The 25,474-nt window shown below is 43.5% G+C and overlaps 1 protein-coding gene across 1 annotated transcript in view; it reads left to right on the top strand.

Moving 5' to 3' along the window:
* The window catches only part of SLC49A4 (solute carrier family 49 member 4), an 84,451-nt gene that overhangs the window by 53,682 nt on the left and 5,295 nt on the right, over positions 1 to 25,474 (top strand). The window contains exon 8 of the mRNA XM_004606673.2: positions 20,538 to 20,720. Coding sequence (XP_004606730.2) covers positions 20,538 to 20,720 — 183 coding nt within the window. The remainder of the gene's footprint in view (positions 1 to 20,537; positions 20,721 to 25,474) is intronic.

Here is a 25,474-nt window from a genome sequence, read left to right as displayed (position 1 = left end):
GAAGTGATAACCTCATTATTGTTTCAGTTTGCATTTGCTTAATAATAATGATGGAGAGCATTTTTTTTATAGTCTTACTAACCATCTGTATGTCTACTTTGAGGAAGTTTCTGTTAATCTCTTCTCCCCATTCATTGATGATTTTTTTTTTCTTCATACTTGGAGCGATAGCACAGTGGGTAGGGCATTTACCTTGCACACGGCCGACCCAGGTTCGATTCCTCCGTCCCTCTCTGAGAGCCCAGCGAGCTACCGAGAGTGTATCCCCCAAGCCCCGCACAGTAGAGACTGGCAAGCTACCTGTGGCATATTTGATATGCCAAAAACAGTAACAAGTCTCACAATGGAGATGTTACTGCTGCCTGCTCAAGCAAATCGGTGAATGACAGGATGACAGTGCTACAGTGCTATTGAGTTTTACAAGTATTTTAACCATATTAGATTTTAATCCTTTGTGAGATGAGTGATGGGAAAATATTCTATCCCAGTTTGTGGGGTCTCCTTTTATTCTGGTCATTGTTTCCCCCAACCAGATGACTACTGAAAGAAAACGTGGCATGTGTACACAATGAAATACTGCTTGGTCATAAGAAAAAGTGAAGCCACTTGATTTGTTGCTCTGGCTGAATGGGAGGGTGTCATGCTGAGTGAAGTCAGTCAGAAGGAGTGGGACAGATCACAGAGAGGGCATGATCACTCTCCTGTGGGGCATAAAGAAACGTCGGAAGAAATTGCCAAATGGTAAAAGGCAACAGACCCTGGGGCCGGAGCAGTAGCACAGCGGGTAGGGCGTTTGCCTTGCATGCGGCCGACCCGGGTTCGATCCCCGGCATCCCATATGGTCCCCCGAGCACCACCAGGAGTAATTCCTGAGTGCAAAGCCAGGAGAACCCCTGAGCATCGCTGGGTGTGACCCAAAAAGAAGAAGAAAAAAAAGGCAACAGAGCCTGAAAATGGTCTGGGGAGAGGACCCTGAAAGAGTGGCTGAGTTAAAATGTTAAATGTGGGATTAAAGTGTTGTATGCATGAGACCCTATTATCGACAATATTGTAAGCCATGCAGCTTCATGTAATAAAACTAAAGAATATGCCTTTTTTTAAAGCTACTAATAAACCTATATCCATACTGTCTTGATTCTGCAGCCAGTTTCTACATTGGGCCCACCACTTCACAAGAATTATTAGTTGTGCTTCATTTCTTCAAGATAATTGCTTTGCCTTGCAGCCATAGAGGACTCTAAAGATAGCTGTCAGTCTTTAGGGGACTGATCTATACTAACAAAGAAGCTAAACAAAGAACACGTGAAAATTAATAACATGCAGCTAGAAAACCATAGCCGTTAATGAATATTGCAGCAAAATATGCCCCATCATCCTTTGGCACCTCACTTCCCTGTACTACTTGATTTTTAGTGGGAGACCTTAAGGATCACTGCCATCTTTTTTTTTTCCTTCCCTTTTTGTAGATGAAACTTCAGATTCTCACATCTGCCAAGGCTGTGCTCCGCCATTCAGCCATGTACCTGGCTCCTACAATCATTTTTAAAGAAGAAACTGTGAAATTGTAAAGAGAGGCATGACTTACTGATACAGAAATGGACATTGATATGTAGACACACACGTAGATTCTATTCAACATGCTCACAACCTATGAAAACATTGTGTAGCTGGTCAGATATTATTTAATGATTCACTTTACACATGTGCGTCTTTACTTCAAAAAGGGCTACTTTCAGTATCGAGTTTAACTTAGATTGTGGAAAACACTGTCTTTTTTTTATTCCAGTTTTCATTTTTTTCCTCACCTGGCAATGCTCAGGGACACTCCTGGCAGTGCCTTATGTGGGACCTTATGTAGTGCCAGGGAATGAACCGAGAAGAGCTGCATACAAGGTGAGCACCTTAACCACTGTACTATCTCACCAGCACTTGTAGAAACATTGCTAATCAAGGACTTACCTAATAAATTCCAGCTGACTTTCCTAACTTTATCAGAAAATAGAAATTCATCAGTATGTGAACAATAAAACTTTATCTAATAAAGAATATTAGTGTTATAAAACTTACTCTTTGGGGAAATATTTTTCTTCAAAGCCTTAGTTTAGAATAAGAATTGATCGTATTTTATAGCCCTTCTAAATTTTTCTTAATAAAACTGCAAACATATTTCCTATTACTTTTATTCACCTAGAAGCACCTATTAGATTTTTTTCTGATATCCTAGTTAAGCTCTCTAACTACATTTATGTAATTTATGTTATTGATCTGCTCACAGGAACCTTAGTCATCTAGTCATATAGTTTAGTCAATAAATGAATCTCTTCAGTACAGTCAAGATGTCTGTCTGCAGTTTGAACGCCTCCTGAAAGAGGAGCATTACCTGATACTGCCCCTCTGGATCCTGGGGATTTCTTCCTCCTATAGATTTCGAACAATTTGAGGCAAATCAGCTCTCTCCCATTTCCGCCAAAGCTAAACATCCCCTCATTCTTACATCCATTTCTCATTGAACATTGATTCTGCCCTGTGACTAAAAGGCACAGTCACGCTTTGCCCGCCATGGTTTGCCTGCCCCCTCCCCCCCAAAATTTAGAAGCTAGCTCACTTTTCCTTCTATACTCAGTACCTAATCTGGGGAAACTTTTCCTTCTTATAATTAGACATAGCTTTCCTCCCCAGCCCTCACCAACACCACCCTGCCCCTGTAGAGAATAAAGTCAGTCGTCTGTAAAGAAGACACTGCTGGACCATTCCTTCATAGGAGTAGGGCCTTGAGGATAGAATATGCCACAGTTACTTGCCTATAATAGCTTATAAATAGTAGGTACCTGATAAGTAGTTTTGAATGAAGGTTTAAGCTAAGCTTTCCAGTTTGCCTAAGGAATAATTTGGCAACCCACTTTTCATTCATTGTGACTAAAAAAATTAATTTTTTCGTAACCTCTTATAGAAATAAGAGGTTTTCTTTCTTTTTCTTTCTTTCCTTCCTTCTTTCTCTCTTTCCTTCTTTCTTTCTTTCTTTTTTTTAATTGTCATCTGTTTAAGTTACAGTCACTTTCAGCCTTTGCTCTGATTACAGATTTGGGAAGCATACCTTCTGTGTCAGTACTGTTGAATGGTGCCAGAGGGTCCAGGGTGTAAGGCTGTTGCCTTGAAGAGGCCAACCACAGTTCAGTCCCACAGACGGTGCCCCAAGCACTGCTGGGTGCTGCCCCAAAATAACAATAAACAGGGAATAAAGGAAATGCCAATCTTTGGGGTATTTTTCCTTCTATACACTGGCTTTGTGGGAAATATGCTAGATTCCTTAGCCTTAATCATAGTATTGGCAATCATAATGTACATTGCTTCTCAACAAGTCTTTGTCTCTTTCGGAATTTCAGTCACTCTCTGTATAAATTGGCCTCAAAGTTGCTAGGTGATCAAAAATAGCAGATCTGGAAGCAGCGTAGACTGTGGGGACACACGAGTTCTGCGGTGGGGGCGTGTGGCACCTGTGGTGAGGGCGCAAGACTTGTGACTCCTTCCCACCAGGAGCGTCACCATGGGTCTTGGGTCCTGGATTGAGATTTGCGGAGGAGCAGCTGCTAAAGCACAGATGGGCCTAAGGCAGCAGCCTGGGCAGGAAGGAAGCCCGCAGGTGACATTGGGACCCGCACTGCTGGTGACACACCCCTGGGGGAATGAGTTCTTCCGCCAGGATCAGGTGCCTACAGGGAGCCTGTCTAGGGCCTGTCACCTCCTCATCCTCCCAGGCCAGCCTGCTGGCCACACTGACTTCAGGTGGGGAGAAGCCAGAGCTGCAGTGAGGTCATGGCCTCGGCCCACAGGGAAGACAGGGGTTAAAGCACATGGTCGTGCATGTGGCCACGGTTGCTACAGTGACTGAAATCCTGGCCCCAAATGTGTGTCCCTGAGCACCAGCGGATGTGAATCCCCCATCACCACCAAAAACAGGAGGGGAGGGTGCTGGAGAGATAGCACAGGGGTTAGGGTGCTTGGCTCACCCATGACTGAGTCGTCAGGTTTGATCCCCAGCACCACTGTGCATGTGGCCCTCACAGCCAGAAAACAGAGTCTGCCGTTCAGGTGCTTCGCCAAGCCTGTGAGGGCCCAGCAGCGTAAGAATGCCAGCCTGGGGGCAGAAGGCAGGCTCAGGGACAGACCTGCTGGCTCGTCTCAGGACTGGGGACCCCTTCTCTGCAGAGCCCGCAAGGAGAGGAAGAAAGCAGAGGTGGGGGAGGGGTGGCAGGTGGGAGAAATGGGGACTAACGGGCAGGGAGGGGTGTTAGAGTACTGAGGTCAAGGGGAGAGCACCTAGATCATCCGTGGCGCCGGTGTTTAGAGACGACAGAGGGGGGAAAGGATAAGGGGGAAAGAAGAGAATGAGCAGTAGTGAGTGAACAGGCGTCCAGGGGTCAGTTAGAGGAGGGACATGGATAAGTGGTGTAGGCAGAGAGCCAGAACACAGACCCAGAGCTCTACACTGGAAACATGAGATCTAACCTTCAGCCAGTGAACTTTGTAATGTGCCTGTCAAGTTGACAGCGGGGATGGGGGGAGGAGGGAATCTGGGGAACTGCAATAGTTTAGTTGGCACTGCTGATGGGATTGGTGTTGAAATAAATGCCTGAAACTCAGCAGTCAATAACTGAATCACAGTTCTTTAGTAATTTTTTTTTTAAGAAGGTAAAGGTGTGAGTGTAGCGTGGGGAACCATGCACAGGAGCGAGAAGAGGCAGCAGTGTGAGGAAAAGGGCCTGGACACGGAGCCTGGAGAAACTGTGGGCGTGGCAGAGGGGTGGGGACCGGAAGCAGGAGGAAGAGGCGGCACATCCAGAGGAGGGATGTCTCGGGTATGAGAGAGGAAGAGGAAGGTGGCAGGCACAGGACTGGGCCACAGAGAGTAGAGACATGCTCACACATGCGGACTTGGGTCACAGAGGGCAGCGGCCAGCGTCTGAGGAGGAGAGAGCTGGAAGGGGAAAAAGACAGGAAGCGAGAAAGGCTGAGAGAGAAGACTGGGGGGAGGCATTTGCCTCCACCTGGCCAACCCAGGTTTGATCCCAGTAGCACCGGTGGTTGTGGCCAGGAGTCAGAACAGTGAAGCTAGCCCAGCGTCAGGTGAGGTCCAGCCAGGATGGGGGTTGTTCAGTCAGTTCCCACTGGGGAGATTCCTCCCAGGGAGGAAGGCGGCTGTGGAGCAGATGCTGGCAGGGAGCAGGTGGCCCTCCTCAGGGTCATGCAGTCACAGGCCCCAAGTGCCTAGAATGCAGACGGGAAGGGCCTCCCTGCTAAAAAAAAAAAAAAAAAAAAATCAATTTAAAAAAAAGCTGCAAACAGATTTATGTGAGAGGCATTTGTTTTTAAATATTGTAGCACTCCACTGTAGCACTGCCATCCCATTGTTCATCAGTTTGCTCAAGCGGGCGCCAGTAACGTCTCCACTGTGAGACTTGTTACTGTTTTTGGCATATTGAATACGCCATGGGTAGCTTGCCAGGCTCTGCCGTGTGGGCAGGATACTCTCGGTAGCTTGTCGAGCTCTCTGAGAGGGAAAGAGGAATCAAACCCGGATTGCCTGCGTGCAAGGCAAACACCTACCCCAAAAAAAAAAAAAAGCTGTCACTCCAATCCTTTAAATATTGTAGTCTGAGAAAAACATACAGATTGAGGATTATGGACCAAATGCAGAACCTAATTTGCCAGTTTTCTAGCACTGTTACTGATCAGTTCCAGTTCTGGAGGGTGGGGAGAAAATAGTTTAATGTTCGAAAGGGACAGATAATACAGGGGTTAAGGTGCTTGCTTTGCATGCAGCCTTTTCCCATGCCCCAGCACTGCTGGATATGGCCCAGAAACAAACCCCAAAATAATAGCTTTAAAAATTACATGAGGGGCTGGAGTAATAGCACAGTGGGTAGGGCATTTGCCTTGCACGTGGCCATCCCATATGGCCCCCTGAGTACCGCCAGGAGTCGTTCCTGAGTGCAGAGCCAGGAGTAGCCCCTGTGCAACGCCGGGGAAAAAAAGAAAAAAAAAATTACATGAACCCAAGATTTGAAACTGTATTTGTTCTTTTTTTTTAATTTAATTTTATTTTTTGAAGTCATTCAAAATAATTTATTACATTTACTATTCCAATACCAATCACATCACCATTACACCTTCCCACCACCGTATTTTGAATGTTTCCAACCCTACCCCCAAACCCTACCCCCAAGCAGAACTTAAATCATTTATTTTGTGTTGCTGGTTATGAATAATCCACTAAAAATGATCCAAAAGAGTTTTCTTAGAAGAAAGTGTGTGAAGATTGATGTTTCTCACCCTGGAGCCATTAAGCCATTGTATAAGAGATTACTAACACTGTTAAAGGTTGGGGTTTGTGTGCATAAATAAATATATATACATATATATGTATATTTCCCCCCTTCTTGAGATTGGCTGCCTTCGACTTTACACCCCATCAAATGTGGTGTGCTGCTCTTGGTACATCAGTAGTTTAGAGTATGAGATGTCATTCCAGGAGTTCTGAAATTTTAAATGCAGTTATACAGCTGAAATTACTTGATTTTTTTTTTTTTAACTGGATGGTGACTTTGGAGTCCAGAGGCATCTTTGCAGCTTGTTGCTCTCTTCTGAGAGATTTATTTGTGAGCCTCTGGATCATGGCCATAAATGAGCTTCTATGGCGCCTGCGGTGGCTCATGGGCGTGACTGCCAGGCTACTAGAAGCACAGGGAGATGTGGGGAGGTCGCCCTTCCTGACTCTCTGGGAACCTGGAGATTTCAGTCATGGGTCTCACATGCCTGGGTTTTTCAGCAGATTCACTCATGGATTAGGCTTTTCAGAGCTTGTGAAGATTGGCTGTGAGCATGGCAGTGATTGAGTTCTGCAGGTTCTCATCTGCTGGGGCTCTGTTGAGGTGGGGAGGGAAACTCCACCCACCCCTCTCCGGATTGCCCCAGGTGGGAGCCTGGCACAGAATCCAGAGGCATTTCTGGCAGCATTGCCTATCATTGTAATTGTTGGTTATATCTGTGTGTGTGTGTGTGTGTGTGTGTGTGTGTGTGTGTGTGTGTGACACCTGGCCATGCACAGGGGTTACTCCTGGCGGTGCTCAGGGGACCATATGGGATGCTGGGGATCGAACCCAGGTCAGCCACATACAAGGCAAACGCCCTACCCGTTGTGCTATTGCTCCAGCCCTGTTGGTGATATCTTAAGACTCTCATTTAATGTTGAGTGAAAATAATTATTACTTTTATTTGGTTTGGGGGCCACACATGGCAGTGGTCAGGGAGCACTCCTGGTGTTGTTTTGGGCGACCATATGTTGTGCCAGGGATTCAATCCAGGTCAGCTGAATGCAAGACAATAATCCCCTTACCAGTAAGGGATCACTTATGGTGGGGCTCAGGGGACTGTATGTGGTATGGAGATCCAACACCACATGTAAGACAAACACCTTACCCACTGTGCTGTCTCTCTAGCTTTCTTAGTTCATCTGAAATTTTGTAATGTCCCTTATTGTCACTGATCACCTAAAACTTGAGTGTTTGGGTTAATAAAAATGTCTGGGCTGGAGAGATCCTACCACAGCTAGGACATTTGCCTTGCACGCAGCCAACATGGTTTAGCCCCCAGTACCCCTGGTGGGTTACCTGAACCCTACCAAGTGATCCCTGCCCACCAACAGCATGGCTCAAAAACAAACTACATAAATATGTGTCTGTGCAGGGTTTTTTTCCCCCAAAAAAAGGTTAGTAATTTGGTTTGTCATTGGGAGCAGGGAAAGGAGGAAGGAATACTTTCAGGGTTATGATCTAATTCAAGTCTTGAAATTATCTCCTGAAATTTTGTTTTGTGCTCCAGAGGACTTGGGTTTTTGTAATTTAAATTATGAACCTGTGGAATCCTGTTAACTCTGTGGGAATAACACTGCATTCGCGTTGCATTAGTTCTGCTAAATTACCTTAACTTTTTTAATTGAAAAAGGCAGTTTATTTTAATTTTAGTATCAGTACAATAGAAAGTCATGGAAATATTTAGTGATCATGTAGTTTGAACCCTCTCTGACGAGTAGGAAATTATCTTGTCTGCCTGACTTTTAATAAATGACATTTACCCAGGGGATCTGCCAAGCTAGTGTATAAAGATACTGTAACAGACTCTAAGCTGAAAACTCAACTAGAAGTTACATTTAGACTCATAATAATTGGCTTCTGCTTTATGCATGTCCCTGAACACTGGGAAATATATATATGTATATATATATACATACATATATATGTATATATATATATAAATTCAATTACCATGAGCTACAGTTAAACAAAGCTTTCATGTTTGAGTTTCAGTTATACAATGATGAAACACCCATCCCTCCACCAGTGTACATTTTCCACCACCAGCGCCTCCAGTATCTCCCCACCTCATACCACCCCTCCTCCTGCCTCCTGTCCCTACTGTCCTTGGGTGTCAGTCTCATATTGTGATATTTTATTTTGTTTGTTTGTTTGTTTTTTGTTTGTTTGTTTTTGGGTCACACCTGGCAATGCACAGGGGTTACTCCTGGCTCTGCACTCAGGAATTACTCCTGGCGGTGCTCAGGGGACCTTATGGGATGCTGGGATTTGAACCCGGGTTGGCCGCGTGCAAGGCAAACGCCCTACCCGCTATGCTATCACTCCAGCCCCTTGTGATATTTTATATTACACAAGTGAGTACAGTCATTCTGTCTGTCTCTCTCCTTCTGACTCATTTCACTTAGCATGATACTCTCCATCCCCCTTCACTTATATGCAGATTTCATGACTTCATCTTTCCTAACAGCTGCATAGTATTCTACTGTGTAAACGTATCAAAGTTTCTTTAAGCAGTTGTCTGTTCTCGGACACTCAGGTTGTTTTCAGATTTTGGCTATTGTGAACAGTGCTGCAATGAACATATAGGTGCAGATGTCATTTCTACTGTGCTTTTTTGCACCCTCAGGATATATTCCCAGAATTGATTGTGGGGTCATATGAAAGCTCAATTTCTAGTTTTTTAAGGAATCCCATATTGTTTTCCAAAAAGACTGGACCAGTCGGCATTCCCACCAATGAAAGAGTGTCCCTTTCTCCCCACATCCACGCCATCACTGGTTGTTCTTGTTCTTTTTGATATGTGCAGAAGAACATATCATCTCACACTAGAGACTTGTTTTGATTTGCATCTACTGGGAAATATATTAAGTCAGTCCTGACATCACTCCTTTCCCCCACTTGGATGATCAAGACTTAACTCTTTCATGTATATATTATATATTACATAATATATAATTATATGTACAACATACAGTGTATATATAAAATTATATATGCCATGTATAATTGTATATTATATATGATCACATGTATAATTGATATATCATTGTATATGTTATGTATTATATATGATATGGCTATATATGACACATATATGTTGTGTAATAAATGTGTGATTTATGATATATTACATATTATATATAACATATTATTTATATTATATATTTTATGATTATATGTAATATTATATATATTGTTGTAAATAAGTGAGGATTAGGGAGGGGTCAGCTATTATACATAAGTGAGGAATAGGGAGGGGGTCACCTCCCAACATGCCCCTCAAATGGCAGAGCCTGGCAAGCTACCCGTAGCATATTCAATATGCCAAAAACAGTAACAAAAATGGGCCTCATTCCCCTGACCCTGGAAGAGCCCCCAGTACAGCAGCATTGAGAAGGACGAGCAAGGAGAGACTTATAAAATCTCAGGGCCAAACTAGGCTGCCAAAACAAAGGAGGACTAAAATGACTGTCTGCAGTTTTAACGCATGTATGCTGGCATCGGAAGCATCCATTGAGGACCTGATGGTGCAAGCGCAGAAGATCAAGTACGATGTCATTGGATTGACCGAGACAAGAAGGTATCAATCACATCATGCCATTTTCAACACAGGAGAACTGTTCCTCAGAACATGCGACAATAGAGGCATCAGTGCTGTAGGTATCCATGGTATTGGCTGTGAGCATTGATTTGTTCGAATGCCTAACAACCCTAACCAGATGCTTACATTTGAATAGATGTGGCTCATTGCAGGCAGTTTCTGTCTTAATCATCTACGCACCAACATCAACTACAACAAAGAAGAAATTGAGAAGTTCTACATGGAGCTAGAGAAGTTCTGTAAAGAAGACCACACCTTCTACGAGGTCATTGTCGGCGATTTTAATGCCAAGATGTCACCTGAAGAACTCCACATCGGGACCCACGGCCTAGAATGGAACAAACAGGGTGAGAGTTCGTCATGCTGACCAAGACCATTCATGGTACTCGAAGTTCCAGAAGACCGGATCTTAACGTTGGACATGGGAGTCTCCAGGTGGATAGTTCCACGATGAAATTGGCCACATCATATTCAATTGCCGATTTTGCCTGACTGATGTCGCTATTGTCCCAAAATTCCAAATGGGATCAGACCACCATCTCCTTCGTGCAAAATTCTAACTTCACAGAGTGGGGAGAAAGGGCTGCAAAGTTTAAGAAGAGAACTCCCAGAATGACCACCAACTGGGAGCTCTTTGGCACTATTGCAGCAATATGGAAAGATGCTGTCATAAATAACGTCAATGAGGAATACGATTGACTGGTTCAGCACCTCCATAATTGTGCAAGGAACGCTGAGAGAGAAAGCCACAAACAGATGCCTGTCTTCAGGAACTCTTGAGCTTATTCACCAGTGTGGTTTGGCATCAGACTCAGGCAACCACAAGCTAATGTCCGATCTTACAAAGTTGTGCAGAGAAGCGATAAAGGAAGACCTCAGAGAGAAGAGCAGCAGTGTTGGCCGATGCAGCAGAAGCCAGGGAAAGTATTTGCAACGCCCACCTATCCTTTGCCAACTGTAAGACCACGATGACTGCCCTCTGACATCCTGATGGATCTATCACATCTTCCAGAAGGGCAATGGAAAAGGTTACCCACGACTTCTACTCAGATCTCTTCAATAGCCACATCTACCTATCCACATACCAAATTCCGCAGGATGGATATGTCATTCCCAGCATTCTCCCTTCTGAAATCTGACATGCCATTTTGTTGGTAAAGAAGTCCAGGCAAGTCCAGGCAAGGTCAGACCCAAACACCTGAAAAATCTGCTGCCAGTACTCATCAGTACACTGGCTCGGCTCTTCAAACGCTACCTATCTGAATGCAAGGTTCCATCCCAAAGGAAAACCAGCAGGACCATTCTGTTGTACAAGAAGGGAGACATCCACCACATCGGCCACTATCACCCAATCTGCCTGTTGTCCGTCATCTATAAGTTACTCATTCGAGTCATCCCGAATAGGATTGGCAGAACACTAGACAAAAGACAACCATGTGAGCAAGCCAGGTTCCAAAAAAGATTCAGCACGATCGACCGTATCCACTTGGTGACCAAGCTCATTGAGGTTTCGTGAGAGTTCAAGATGCCACTCTGTCTAATGTTCATCAATTTAAAGAAGGCCTTTGATTCTCTTGAGACTGAAGTGGTCATCTAAGCCCTAGCCAAACAGGGCATTCAAACTCAGTACATCAAGATCCCCGTTAGCTGTATTACGAATTCACCACCAGGATCTTACCATTCTACAAGGAACTGATCATCGATTAAAGAGAGGGGTTCGGCAGGGCAATACCATTTCATTGAAACTCTCCAGTGCTACCCTGGAGAACATCATGCAACGACTGGAATGTGAAGGAATGGGAGTGAAGATACAACTACACCACCTCCGATTCGCTGATGGCATCATTCTAATAACACCAGACATTAGCCATGAGAGACGAATGCTAGCTGACTTCAACCATGAGTGTGGAAAGATTGGACTACAGCTGAATTTCATGAAGGCAGTGTTCATGAGAAGCAGACTAGTTCCTGACATTCCATTTGCTCTCAATGGAACGAACATCTCCAAATGCAGCAGTTATGTGTACCTAGGTCGAGAAATGTCAACACGTCATGTTTGTCAACATGACAAATGACCTGGTACCTGAGCTGTGCAGGAGGAAGAAAGCGGCATGGAGCACCTTCAAGAGCTTCAAAGAAGTTGTTAAGAGGACGAAGAACCTCCAGCTCCGGGCACATCTTTTCGACTTCACCGTTTTTCCTGCACTAACATACACCTCAGAGACCTGGGCCCTACGAAAACAGGATGAGAATGCTATTCAGGTCTCCCAAAGAGGAATCAAAACAACTATGCTTGGAGTATCATGTTTCACTCAAATGAGAGAAGGAATCCGGAGTTCCAACCTCCATCAACAATTGAGAATCGGGGATGCTGTCTCATTTGCCAAGGCATCGAAAATCAGATGGGCCAGACACGTAATTTGATTTGGAGAAGACGGCTGGACTAGAGCTGTTACCGACTGGATTCCATAGGACGTCAAAAAAACGCGTGGCTGCCCACCAGACTTCTTCGTCAGGACCCTGAACGAATAGTTTGAGGCTCTTCATGTTCCTGGAACAAGAAGACGCCATTGGGCTACACTAGCACAATGTTTTGTGATGAATGGAGATGTTACTGGCACCCGCTCGAGCAAATCCATGAGAAGTGATACAAGTGATTATATATGTTATATATAATATTATAACATTATATATTAAAATAAAACCATTTTAGTTTCTGCTATCACTAGTGATTCCCACAGTCATCCAATATAAAGAATCTTTTAGAACTTAATTTTTATATAGTGTATGGGGCAGACTGCCTTGAGTGAGGTAATTGAATGAAAACACGCTTTTTTATCACTAGCCTAGAAATTTGTATCATTCATCTCAGTCCATCTAACCTATGGATAATTGGGTTTCTAATAAATCTGGTGGGAATATTTATGCCACAGATCCTGCCCAGACCTGGATTCCAGACACAGATGTCAGGTCTGTGGAGCGCATGCTGTTCTGAGTCAGTGAGCTCACAAACTTGTGTGCAGTAGGGTTAGATCAGCTGCCAGTGAAATTTTTCTTTTGTTAAATGGGGAAAAATAGACCAATACTTAAAGAGTCTAATGTCTAATTCAAATAGTAGAAAAAGGACATCCTCTGTGAGGCAACCTGAGTATAAGAATCTGAGGTATTTACCCATCTGTCCCTCTTTCCAACTCCCCTCTCCAGAGGCAGCCCTGAATAATGTCAGAATTTTGGAGTTTTACCTAGAGAATTTTATACATTTACAGACACAAAAATGTTTATATGATAAATTTTTGTACCCTTCTCACATAGATATTTAGGTGTCGTAAATTAATATATAACCTCATTTTTAATTATTGTCTCATATCTCTGTGTCGGGATGTTAACAAATTTGTAAACCACCTACTTGCTGCTGGTGGACATTTATCCTACTTTTTATCTTACACTGCAAACAATATTATGGTCATGCTCTTTATCTGCTTATTTTCTTATATCCATGCCTTGCTTTAGGATAAATTCCTAAATGTGGATTCATCATCGTCATCATCATCATCATCATCATCATCCCATTGATCGTCGATTTTCTCAAGTGGTCTCAGTAACGTCTCCATTTGTCCTAGCCCTGAGATTTTAGAAGCCTCTCTTTACTTGTCCTTCCCATCGGTACCGCATTGGAGGCTCTTTCAGGGTCAGGGGAATGAGAACCATCATTGTTACTGGTTTTGGCATATGAATACATCACGGGGAGCTTGCCAGGCTCTCCCACTTGTGCAGGAAACTCTGGTAGCTTGCCAGGTTCTTCGAGAGGGAGAACAAGGCTATAGTCTTCTGGGAGCTTGGTTTTTAAGTCTCTAGATGTTGGCCATTGATTACACGGCGCCAGGGGCATCTCAAAACCACTGAGACTCTCTCCTTCGTTGGCATAGACAACAATCTTATGATCAAGAAGGACCCTGTCAATAAGCTTGCTTAGTATGGCAAATTGGCACGTTATTAATTTTGATAGAAATCTTCATATTAGCCAGAAATGGACCAATTTACATTTACATCAACCATGTTGGAATAATGTGATATTCCATTAGCAATCATGGAAACTTACTTTTCAGTAACAGAGACTTCCTCTTCCTTTCCCAGAATTTAGATAATGTAAAAATTAAAACCTCAAGATTTGGAGGTGGGGGTGGAGCTTTTCTAAACAGTGCTCATGGCGTCTCAGTGGTCAGGGAAAAGGGGGCTGAACAATTCACTGTGAGGCTGACCTGCAGGCCAACTCCAGCTGGACCACATCCAGTGCATGAGGCTGTGTCCTGAGCACACACGGCCCCTGTCCTAACTTCCTGGGCCCAAACCCGAAGTTTCTCAATGAGCATGACATGGAGCCAAGGAAGCTTAAGGACGGTCCAGCACGACCTCATGCTCCCCGGATCCTGTGGTCTTTCAGATGTATCTACACCGTGCTTGATAAGCGTGTTAAAAATCAAATCTCTCTTTTCAGAATTCCATCCCAATCGTCCCCTTTCAGTTTTTCTTTATCACATTATCATTCTTTTATAACATGTAATTATGTTATATACAGATTGTGGTTCTTTCTCAGTTAATTATATATTAATTTGCTTGATTACAAATTCCATATGAAGGGTGTATTTCCTTCAGAAACAAAAATGTGGGAAGGACCGTTTTCAAATGTGGTTTCTGAAATAACTGATTCCTCTGTGGTTTGTGAATCCTTAGAGATTGTCCTTCCTGCTTAGGAGTTTGACTTTCCCTAGCATTTATTTCAGTACTTTCTTATTTATTATTAATATTTCCTATTTTTAACACCCATTCCCATCAGTGTTTGGGCCAATTTCTGTCCTGATTACCAGTGACTGACCAATTGTTACAAAGTTTTCTGGATGGAATATAAAAGTGACAAGTGAGAGGCCAGCCCTGGGTTTCCTAATGTGCCCCTCATGAGTCATGGGACCATAGGAAATGTGGATTGAGTGAGAGATGTAATCTAGGTCTAGCAAATAATGCAATCTTTGCTTTTTAAAAATCTCTTTAAAAATTATTGGACTGGAGAGATAGTATAGTGGGCAGGGTGCGCGCCTTCACACAGCCAAGCAGGCTTAGTTCCCAGCACCCCACACAGTCCCGAGAGCACCAGCAGAAGTAAACCCTGAGCACTTACAGGCAAAAAACAACTGTATGATGCCTTAAATGGTACTTACTGTAACTCTTATTGCTTTGCACTTGATTCTGAACAGTGTGCTCTGCAGTATGTTCTTTACTAATTTCATTTATCCATGTCTTTCTTTTCTGTGTTCATGTGTTTTCTAATCAAAGAAAGTCAAAGTCATTACCAGCTTTATGATTAGAATGTAATTAATATTTTCTGGTTCTCAAAGACTAGTATGATTAGATGAGAGAGCATGAGTTGAGGTTGGCCACAGAAATTTTATTAGGAAACAGTGTGTATTACTTTGGGGGCAGGGGTGTTAGGCCACAGCTGACTGTGCTCAGGGGACCATGTGGGGTGCCAGAGATCCAACTCAGGTTGGCCACATGCAAGGCAAAGGCCTCTCTGCTGTACTAGCTCTCTGAGCCCTGCAGATTCATAGTTCTTAAGTTAACAAACAATGCACCTGACAGTTGGATTGAAGGCTGCTACCACTGGTGCTGGATTGTTCCAGCACCCTCTGGGGCAGGAGGGACAGGGCTGGGGGTAAGGGAGTAGCACCCACTTTGGGAAACACAGATATAAGGAATATTTATTTTTTGTATGTAGAATGTTGGTTTTGTTGTTTTTCGGAATGAGGATCAAAACACTTCATAGAAACCTTTGAAGGGACTGCAGGGGGCAGATGGGAATTCAGTAGCCTCAGCCTGGCTCTAATCTCCCCAGCTTTTCAGCTGCAGAGAAAAGCTGTTTAATGCTTTTGTTTCATTTTTTGTAGAGGTGTCCCCAGTTGTGCTGGAGGGAGGAGGCCACTTGCAGAGAGGTGGGGTCCTGCTACTGCTCAGCGATTGGTGCTCTCTGCTCGGCAGTGCTGGAGGCCACGTATTGTCACCAGTGTTACTGGGTGGGGACATGCAGTTCCAGGCATTGAACTCAGGGTCTCAAGGGTGAATAGCGTTCATTCCATTCCTCGATGCCCCCACCCTGCGGCGCCTATGTATTTTCCATCTATTCTGTTGTTGTTGTTGTTGTTGTTGTTTTTATTAGTTTATTTTTAATTAGAGAGTCATCGTGAGGGTACAGTTACAGATCCATACATCTTTGTGCTCATATTTCCCCCATACAAAGTTCGATAACACATCCCTTCACCAGTGCCCATTCTCCACCACCAGTAAACCCAACATCCCTCCCCCCCTCCCCAGTCCCGTCTCCCCCCCCCCCCCGCCCCACCCTGCCACTATGGCAGGGAATTCCCTTTTGTTCTCTATCTCTGATTAGGTGTTGTGGTTTGCAATAAAGGTGTTGAGTGGCCATTGTGTTCAGTCTCTAGTCTGTATTGGGCCCGCATCACCCTTCCCCCACATGACCTCCAACCACATTTTACTTGGTGGTCCCTTCCCTGAGTTACCCAGAATGAGAGACCAGCCTCCAAGCCATGGAAACAATATCCTGGTACTTACTTCTACTATTCTTGGGTGTTAGTCTTATAGTCTATTATTCTATATTCCACAGATGAGTGCAATCTTTCTATGTCTGTCTCTCTCTTTCTGACTCATTTCACTTAGCATGATACTTTCCATGTTGATCCACTTATATGCAAACGTCATGACCTCATTTTTTCTAACAGCTGCATAGTATTCCATTGTATAGATGTACCAGAGTTTCTTCAACCAGTCATCTGTTCTAGGGCACTCGGGTTTTTTCCAGATTCTGGCTATTGTAAACAGTGCTGCGGTGAACATATAAGTGCATATGTCACTTCGACTATACTTTTTGGCTTTTCTGGGATATATTCCCAGCAGTGATATTGCTGGGTCAAATGGGAGCTCAACCTCTAGTTTTTTGAGAATCGTCCATACTGTTTTCCAAAAGGGCTGAACTAGCCGGCATTCCCACCAGCAGTATAGAAGGGACCCTTTCTCCCCCCATCCTCTCCAACAGTGGTTGCTTTTGTTCTTTTGGATGTGTGCTAGTCTCTGTGGTGTGAGGTGGTATCTCATGGTTGTTTTGATCTGCATCTCTCTGACGATTAGTGATGTAGAGCACTTTTTCATGTGCCTTTTGGCCATTCGTATCTCTTCCTTGTTAAAGTTTCTGTTCATTTCTTTGCCCCATTTTTTGATGGGGTTGGATGTTTTCTTCTTGTAGAGTTCAACCAGTGCTTTATATACCATTGATATTAACCCCTTATCTGATGGGTATTGTGTAAATATCCTTTCCCATTCTGTAGGTAGTCTTTGTATTCTGGTCACTGTATCTTTTGCAGTGCAGAAGCTTTTTAGTTTAATGTAGTCCCATTTGTTGATTTCTATTTTTACTAGATTGTTTAGTTCCGTGTCATCTTTGAAGATATCTTTATCTTCAATATCGTAGAGGGTTTTGCCGACCTTGTCTTCAGTGTACTTTATGGTTTGTGGTCTCATGTTGAGGTCTTTAATCCATTTTGATCTGACTTTTGTGCATGGTGTCAGGTCGAGTTCTAAGCCCATTTTTTTGCATGTGGTTGTCCAGTTGTGCCAGCACCATTTGTTAAAGAGACTTTCCTTGCTCCACTTCACATCTCTTGCTCCTTTATCAAAGATTAGATGATCATACATTTGAGGTTGTGTGTGGGGATATTCCACCCTGTTCCATTGGTCTGCAGCTCTGCCTTTGTTCCAGTACCATGCTGTTTTAATTGTTACCGCTTTGTAGTAGAGTTTAAGGTTGGGGAGGGTGATGCCTCCCATCATCTTTTTCCCAAGAATTGTTTTAGCTATCCGTGGGCGTTTATTGTATCAATAGATGCAGAGAAAGCATTTGACAAGATCCAACACCCATTCATGATAAAAACTCACCAAAATGGGTTTTGGAGGAACTTTTCTCAAGATAGTCAAAGCCATCTACCACGAACCTAGGGCAAGCATTATCATCAATGGAGAAAAACTAAGGGCTTTTCCTCTAAGATCGGGGACAAGACAAGGATGCCCACTCTCACCACTTCTCTTTAATATAGTATTGGAAGTATTAGCAGTAGCCATCAGGCAAGAAAAAGATATTAAGGGGATTCAGATCGGAAAGGAAGAAATCAAGCTCTCACTATTCGCAGATGATATGATGCTATACCTAGAGAAACCTAAAAGCTCTAGTAAGAAACTCTTAGAAACAATCGACCTATACAGTAAAGTCGCAGGCTATAAAATCAATACCCAAAAATCCATGGCCTTCCTATATGCAAACAATGAGACAGAGGAAAGGGACATGAAAAAAGCAATCCCATTCACAATTGCGCCCCAGAAAATCAAATACCTTGGAATCAGCTTAACTAAAGAAGTAAAGGACCTCTACAAAGAAAACTATAAAACGCTACTTCATGAAATAAAAGAGGACATGAGGAAATGGAAACATATCCCCTGCTCATGGATAGGGAGAATAAACATTGTCAAAATGGCAATACTCCCCAAAGCATTATACAGATTTAACGCGATCCCTATAAGGATACCCATGGCATTCTTCAAAGAAGCGGAGCAAGCAATACTGAAATTTATCTGTTGTTGTTTTTGTTGAGGTACTGTGATTCATAGCACCGTTAATGATAGTTTTACCTGTACATGATTCCAACACCACACCCATCACCAGTGCACCCACCTCCCTTCCCCCGCCCCCCCCCCCCCCGTCCTCTCCCTCTTAACCCCTGCCAGACTTAGATGTCAGGATCAATTCTCTCACTATGTTGCTTTTGATCGTTTGTCACTAGCTTGCTGTGCATCTTACGCCTCACAAATGAGAGATTTCACTCTGTTTCTACCCCCTTCCTTCTGACTGACTTCACTCAGCATGATATACTCCGGTTCCATCCATGTCATGTTGGCAAGTTGCTTGATTTTGACCTTATAGTTACATGGTATTCCCTTGTGTGTATGTAGCACAGCTTCTGACCCATTCATCCACAGTTGGACATTTTGGGTTGTTTCTCTATCTTGGCTTTTGTGCTAATTTCCGAAATGTACACAGGCGTGAATTTATCCTTTTAAATTCATGTTTTTGTATGGGGGGTAAATAACAAGAAGTAATATCAATGGGTTGTAAGGCTGCTCTGTTCCTTTGGGGCTTTTTGTTTGTTTTTAAAGATCTCCATATTCTATCCATGGAGTCTGAACCACACAGTACCCCACCAGCGCGAGGGCTCCTTCCTCGCCCCGCACTCCTCTCTAATGTTTTGTGAGGATACTATTTTTCTCCTCGTTGATTCTTTTTTCACTTTCAAATTTAAAATGAAAGCTGTATGAAGAAAGAAGCAATGATACAATTAGTTAAAATGGCATGCCTTTCCTAAATATTCTAATAAAACAAACTGTCCTTATTCAGACATTTCCCTGCAGAGTCTGGGGATGTGGCTCAAATGTTTGAGCTCCTGCTAGCATGTGTGAGCTCCTGAATCCAATCCCAATCCCTAGGTCCCTACCTATATCCCAAGGTATAGCCTTCAGGGCCCCTGATAATTGTCAGGAGTCACCTGAGACACCCCAGCTCTCTGGATATGGACTCTGGACTCTGTTTAGTGTATGTGTGTGTGTGTATATATATATATATATATATATATATATGTCTTGTTTGTATAGGTTATATATACTTTTTTGCTGTAGTTTAGGGTTAATAAGCTGATCTAGGGTCCTATTATTAAATCTAAGAGTTTTCTGTGTTCCAAAATGTTACATGTCTTTTAAAAACTATGAAAAAGCATTTCAAAATTAAGGACTAATGTTAAGTGTTTCTCCAGGAACTCAGTGCTGAATAATTTTTATTTTGCATTTTAGGACCATTGTTATAATATTTAATGTTTCATCTACTATTATGACTACTATATGGTAATATAGTTTTAGTAACATTCTTGGATTTTAAGTACTCTGAAATTACAAGATTTTAAGCCTCTAAACTTATAGGATGAGTCACTTTCTTGAATTAAGTTGTTGTATCTTATCAGTTCCTGTTTCCCAAGTGTGACTAAAAAGGAAGAACCCTTTTGAGGGAATTGTGAGGGAGGCATCCTGGCATTGTTTGGGGGACCTTGTGGTGCCAGAGATGAGCCCTCAGTCAGGTGTGCAGAAGCAGGCCCTGGAGCCCTTTGAATCATTTCCCAGCCCAAGGGGGAGAATCTTTTACATTGTAGAGACCAAGGTATTCCTATTCTTGGAGTAATCTCCCCCAAAAGATAACACAAACAAAATGCTAATCACCCAGCAACAAAACCTCTTTTCACCCTGCCACAAAACCTGAGCAGAGAGCTTTCAGATCAGTGAAGCTTTATCAAGGATCGTTGAAAAGAGATGAAATTCTGGAGCTGGTGCTCCTGCCAGAGCCCCAGAAGACCTGTGTGCGTACCATACGGCTGCCCGGGCCTGAGCTGTCTCTGCTTCCCTTCCAGTGACCCTGTACACATCCTGCATCCTCCTGGGAGTGTTCCTCAACAGCAGCATACCTATATTTTTCGAGCTTTTTGTGGAAACCGTCTACCCAGTTCCAGAAGGAATTACTTGTGGAGTTGTCACGTTTTTAAGTAATATGTTCATGGGAGTTCTTTTATTCTTCCTCACATTTTACCATACAGGTAAGAAATTTGTCATTTTCTGTCTAGATGAGTTATGAGAGAGGGCAGGTGACACTGAAGCACAGGGAATTAAAAGGCAGATTCTCAGGCAGGTTACTCCACCTGAAACAATGCTAAATGCAGAGCTACTTCAGTTTTAAAAAGGAAAAGTAGGTACCATGCTCCCCCTGCCCCCCCAAAATGGGCTAATTACCTTCCTTGAGGTTTCAGGCACCAGGAAAAGAAAATATCCTCAGTTCTTCCTGAAATGTATTCCATGCAGATTGAATGCACCCTCGGCCCCTAGAGTTTCTAACTAATTAACCTGGACCGAACCCAGCATTTGTAGTTTTTAAAGCCTCCCAGCTGATTCTAATATGCAGGTCCTCATTAACAACCACTGATATATTGCTTTCTAAACACAGTTTTTAGAACCTGCTGTCTTGTCACAGGATATCAGTGAATTCAGGATCTGTATACTTCAAAACTTGAAGGGTGCTCAGATGTCACCAGTGGTACTTTTTATGACAGTGGGAATATTCTTCGTGCTCACTGGCCAGGACAGTAGCATGTCCAGCACGTGAAGCTAGTGCAGTGATGGACTTGCTTTCTTTTTAATTATTATTCTGTTCTAATTAAGCTTAAATTTGCATGGCCATAGAACTCAGACAGTAAGCAGGGAGGGATAAAGTGAATATGACTGAGGTAACAGTCCATAGGTCCACCTTTGGAGAAGAGGGTGGTCCTTATAAAGGAAGAAGAAAAGGGCTCCTGCACCCAAGCATGTGTGTGGTCCCGGGACATGACCTGGCTGGGCAGAATGGGGAAGGATGGCACAGTCCTGAGGGCACTAGCTTCTAGAAGACAGAATGACCCTTGAAGATAAACTCTGAGGGGCTGGGTGGAGCTCTGGCAGGTGGCGGGTTCAGGGGTCATCCTTTTTGCAGTTATTTGGCTTTCTGGTAAACTCTCTTCTGTGGTCCAGATTCTATCATGATGGTTTAGAAAATTTGGGATCATTATCTAGTATTCTTTTTTGCATGTCCAAATAAGGAGTTTGTGATACTTGTGAGTCTTAAATATAAAAAGGTGTGTTTTATAATCTCTTACTAGGTTTATGTCCTATTTTACTTTCTCACCTTAAATTCCCTAACATTCTACCTTTCTCCCCACCCCCCAGTTGCTTTTGTCTTAACCACTCATCAAATACCAGAATATTTAGATAATTTATACATGGAAGAATCAAGCTTGAAAGACCCAGATGTAGGAAATGCCCTCAACTGTGACGTTCCAAGAGACCTCATGGTTCACAGGGAAGTTGCTGATAGGTTTATAACTTTATAACAAGTCAGGAGAACCTCCTTGGTTAATGATTTTGAAGCTTTCAGTGCTGGTGAAACAGAGTCTGTCCTGGGCTTTAGACAACTCTGGGCATGGCATTTTCACCAAACAGCATCAAACGGCTGTATTGCTTTCTAAATATTATGAACAACGAAATAGATTATTTCCGTCCCTCAGTAGTCCACATGAAATGAGTTGCATGTAGCCTCGCTGCCCGAGTTAGACTTGTCCTGTGAAGAAGAGTGGAGTTAATGGAGTGCCAGTTTCTGAACTCTGGAAATGGGTGTTGCCTCAGAGAACACCTCATTGCCAGGTGTCATAGAAAGGGCTTGGCCATCCCGTGAGTTTTCCAAACAGAATCACGAACGATTGTTTCAGATCCACTTGAACCCACAGCTGAAGTGGAGAGACCCAGTGCCTCTCGCTCACCTGCTCAAGCGTCAGGGTCAGCTGTGTTGCCCGTTAAGGTGCTAGAGAAGATTTTCCAGTTCTTAGGCACAGACTTGATGAGTAGCCATTGCAGCCTGGTCAAGCTTGGTTCTCCCTGTCTGCCTGGCACCCCCAGTACTCACTCAGCAGCAGTCCAGGCCAGAGAATGTTGTCCCCACGACATCTCACGCCATCCCGAGAGTTGGAGGATCACGTGTTGACTAACGACTGCGGCAGGAGATACCCCCAGGCTGCCTGTGGGAGAGCCTGCACACTCCTGACCATTTTTCCTAAACAGCAGAGTATCCGTCCCCCTCCCTGATACAACGGCAGATGTCAGTTTATTCACACAGTTCAGCACCTAGCACTAATGCACCGGAATTGACGTCAGCGTTCTGTCCTCATTCTGCAGCTTCAGGTGGCCATCAGCAGTATTTTTGTTTCACTAGTATAGGTGGCAGAGAAACACATAATACTGTCTCTGCTAATACCCACTCACTGATGTCATGGGGGCTTATCTGACTTGAGGGGAAAACACTTTCCCCTGATTTTGGTTGGCTTCTGACCATATGTTCCGTTCTCGTGTTAAAGGTTACTGCCTAAACTCCATTACTGTGAAAAATGAAACCTCGCATAATGATTCACTCTAATGCAGTGGATGATTTTTCAGGGCGAAAGAAAACACCCTGAGTCCATTTGAAAGAATTAATGAGGAGACCTGTGTCACACGCCGGGAGCCAGGGCGTGGCTGACTCACCAAAGGCTGGTTTTGTTCTCTTCTAGATGATGAGCTGGTGGCTCTTAGGGGTTTAAATGTCTAGTCTTTGTTTCGAAGAAATTTGGGGGCAGAGACCACACCTGGCAGTGCTCAGGAGTTACTCCTGGCAGGGTTCCAGGGACTTGTATGGGGTGCCTGGATCCAACCCCAGTCGGCTTGATGCAAGGTCAACGCCATACCTACCCACTGTACTACCCTACCTTCTGGCTCTTAAAGGAATTTTTACACCTATGTTTGTGACCCACATCTCTCTAGGAGTAAAGTTACTAGAACTTTGAAAATCATGTTAAGATTCTTTCAGGTAGAATTAATTGATTTCCCCGAAAGTCCTTCAGCAGAGTCTGCATGCCTTGTCACTGAGTTTCAGTGGAAAATAAATTGCAAATCTGAAAATTTTGCAAAATTATTTCCTAAAAATAACTTAATTCCACAGCCTACTGCCCTAAACACTTTATGTGCTAAACTGAATTCTTCCATGAGAGCCAGTACTCAGAATGTATCCTTCAGTTATTTTAAGCCGTTACAAAACTCCTCCAGAAGTTAACCACGTGTCATAGTTCAGCTGTCAGTTACAGGACTGTACCCTCACGGTGATTCTCTAATTAAAAATAAATAAATTATTAAAAAAAAAAAACACAAAAAAAAAGGAAGGCCTGATTTATAATCATTCCAAAGATCTGTAGGTTTTTAGGGCACTTCACAAAGAAGCACTGAATTTCCTGTGGCACGTTTTTATGTCCCCGCAGTGTGCTGTGTGGTGGCTGACTATCAGATAATATTCCAGCACTGTGCACACTAACCCCTAAAGGACTGCATTTGATCTTGGAACAAGATGGTCCCAGAAAACCAGTGTCCACTGGCGACTTGCTTGGAGATTATGGCCTTGCCAGCCTTGACCATAAACATCACACAGGGTTCTCGGCAGCGCTGCTGGATTAATTAAAGTCCTAAGTCAGGTTTTGTTTGGGTTCCACTTTGAGTACCTTGAATCATGTCAAAAGGTGCTCATAGAGTTTTTCTGACTTGGATTTTTCAGAGTCACTTTCAAGAAAGAGAAGTGGCTTGCTCTCAAATATAAGATTATTTGTAAACCCGAGTGACTTCCTCCAGTCTTTGCTTTGAGGTCTTCCAGACAGCCCAACAGTGATTTATTCTAACAACTTTACATACAAAACCTATTTGGGAATGTTATTACATTCTTTATAGGCTGAAATGTATGTTCTTTGAGTCTGTAACTTATTCTGAAATTAATACTGTCTGTTATGTTTTTGCTTTGGAGCAGGTTATGGTTAAAAGGTTTTTGCCTTGGTCCTTTCATTTTGAAGGTGGTAGCTGAATTTGAGGCTGCATTGTAGCTCAAAAGATTCAGGGGCCTGACTGAGGCAGGAGGCCCTTGACTACAAGAACAGTCACAACAGGTATGGACCCTGAGAAGTAGGTTTTGCATCTAGGAAGTAAAACAGTGCTCACCGTTGGGTGATTGTGTCGACTGAGGGCATCCAGGTGTGCACCATGAAATCTACCGTCAACTGGCTCCTGAAAATGCTGTTAATTCAGCAATGCAGGGCAAATCACCAAAGGAAGCAGAAGGTTGGTTGTGGAGGGTATTAGACACATACTGTCAGCCCTCACTCCGTGCCATCACTCCTTCTCTTAGAAACAGCAATTTCAGGGGCCAGAGCAGTATTCCAGTGAGTATGGCACATGCCTTGCCAGCAGCTGACCCAGGTTTGACCCCAGCATTCCATGTGGCCCCCTGAGCACCACCAGGAGTAATTCCTGAGTGCAGAACCAGGAGTAATCCCTCAGCATCACAGGGTGTAGCCCCCCCCAAAAAAAAAAGAAAGAAACAGCAGCTTAAGTTGCTGTGTGTCGGGAAAGCGGGTCCCCAGGCAGCACCTCTCAGTTCGTAAGAATTTCTTTTTTCCTCATTCACATTATAAAAAGTGTTGCATGATGTGCATTTGCTGGGGAACCAGCTGCCCTAGGAGGTGATTGGAACCAAAAGGCACCTTTGACCAGAAAAACAAGAGAGAAACGTGGCTGCTGTGCTAGGACTGGCAGCCTTCAGGTCTAAGTTTACCTTTTTCTCTAATGAAAGGCAAAAGGGAAGTCAGAAAACAGGGCTCGCTTTTAAGGTGTAAAAGGACAAAATAAGAACCTGGTGGCTCAGCACTGGTCAGTGGAGCACTGTCAGGTGGCACCCTGGGCTGTCACAGTTGAAACC

This window comes from Sorex araneus, chromosome 2, assembly GCF_027595985.1.
Source record: "Sorex araneus isolate mSorAra2 chromosome 2, mSorAra2.pri, whole genome shotgun sequence".
NCBI lineage: Eukaryota > Metazoa > Chordata > Mammalia > Eulipotyphla > Soricidae > Sorex > Sorex araneus.
The sequence above is the reverse complement of the archived record's forward strand: the minus strand, read 5'-3'. Positions and strand labels throughout refer to the sequence as shown.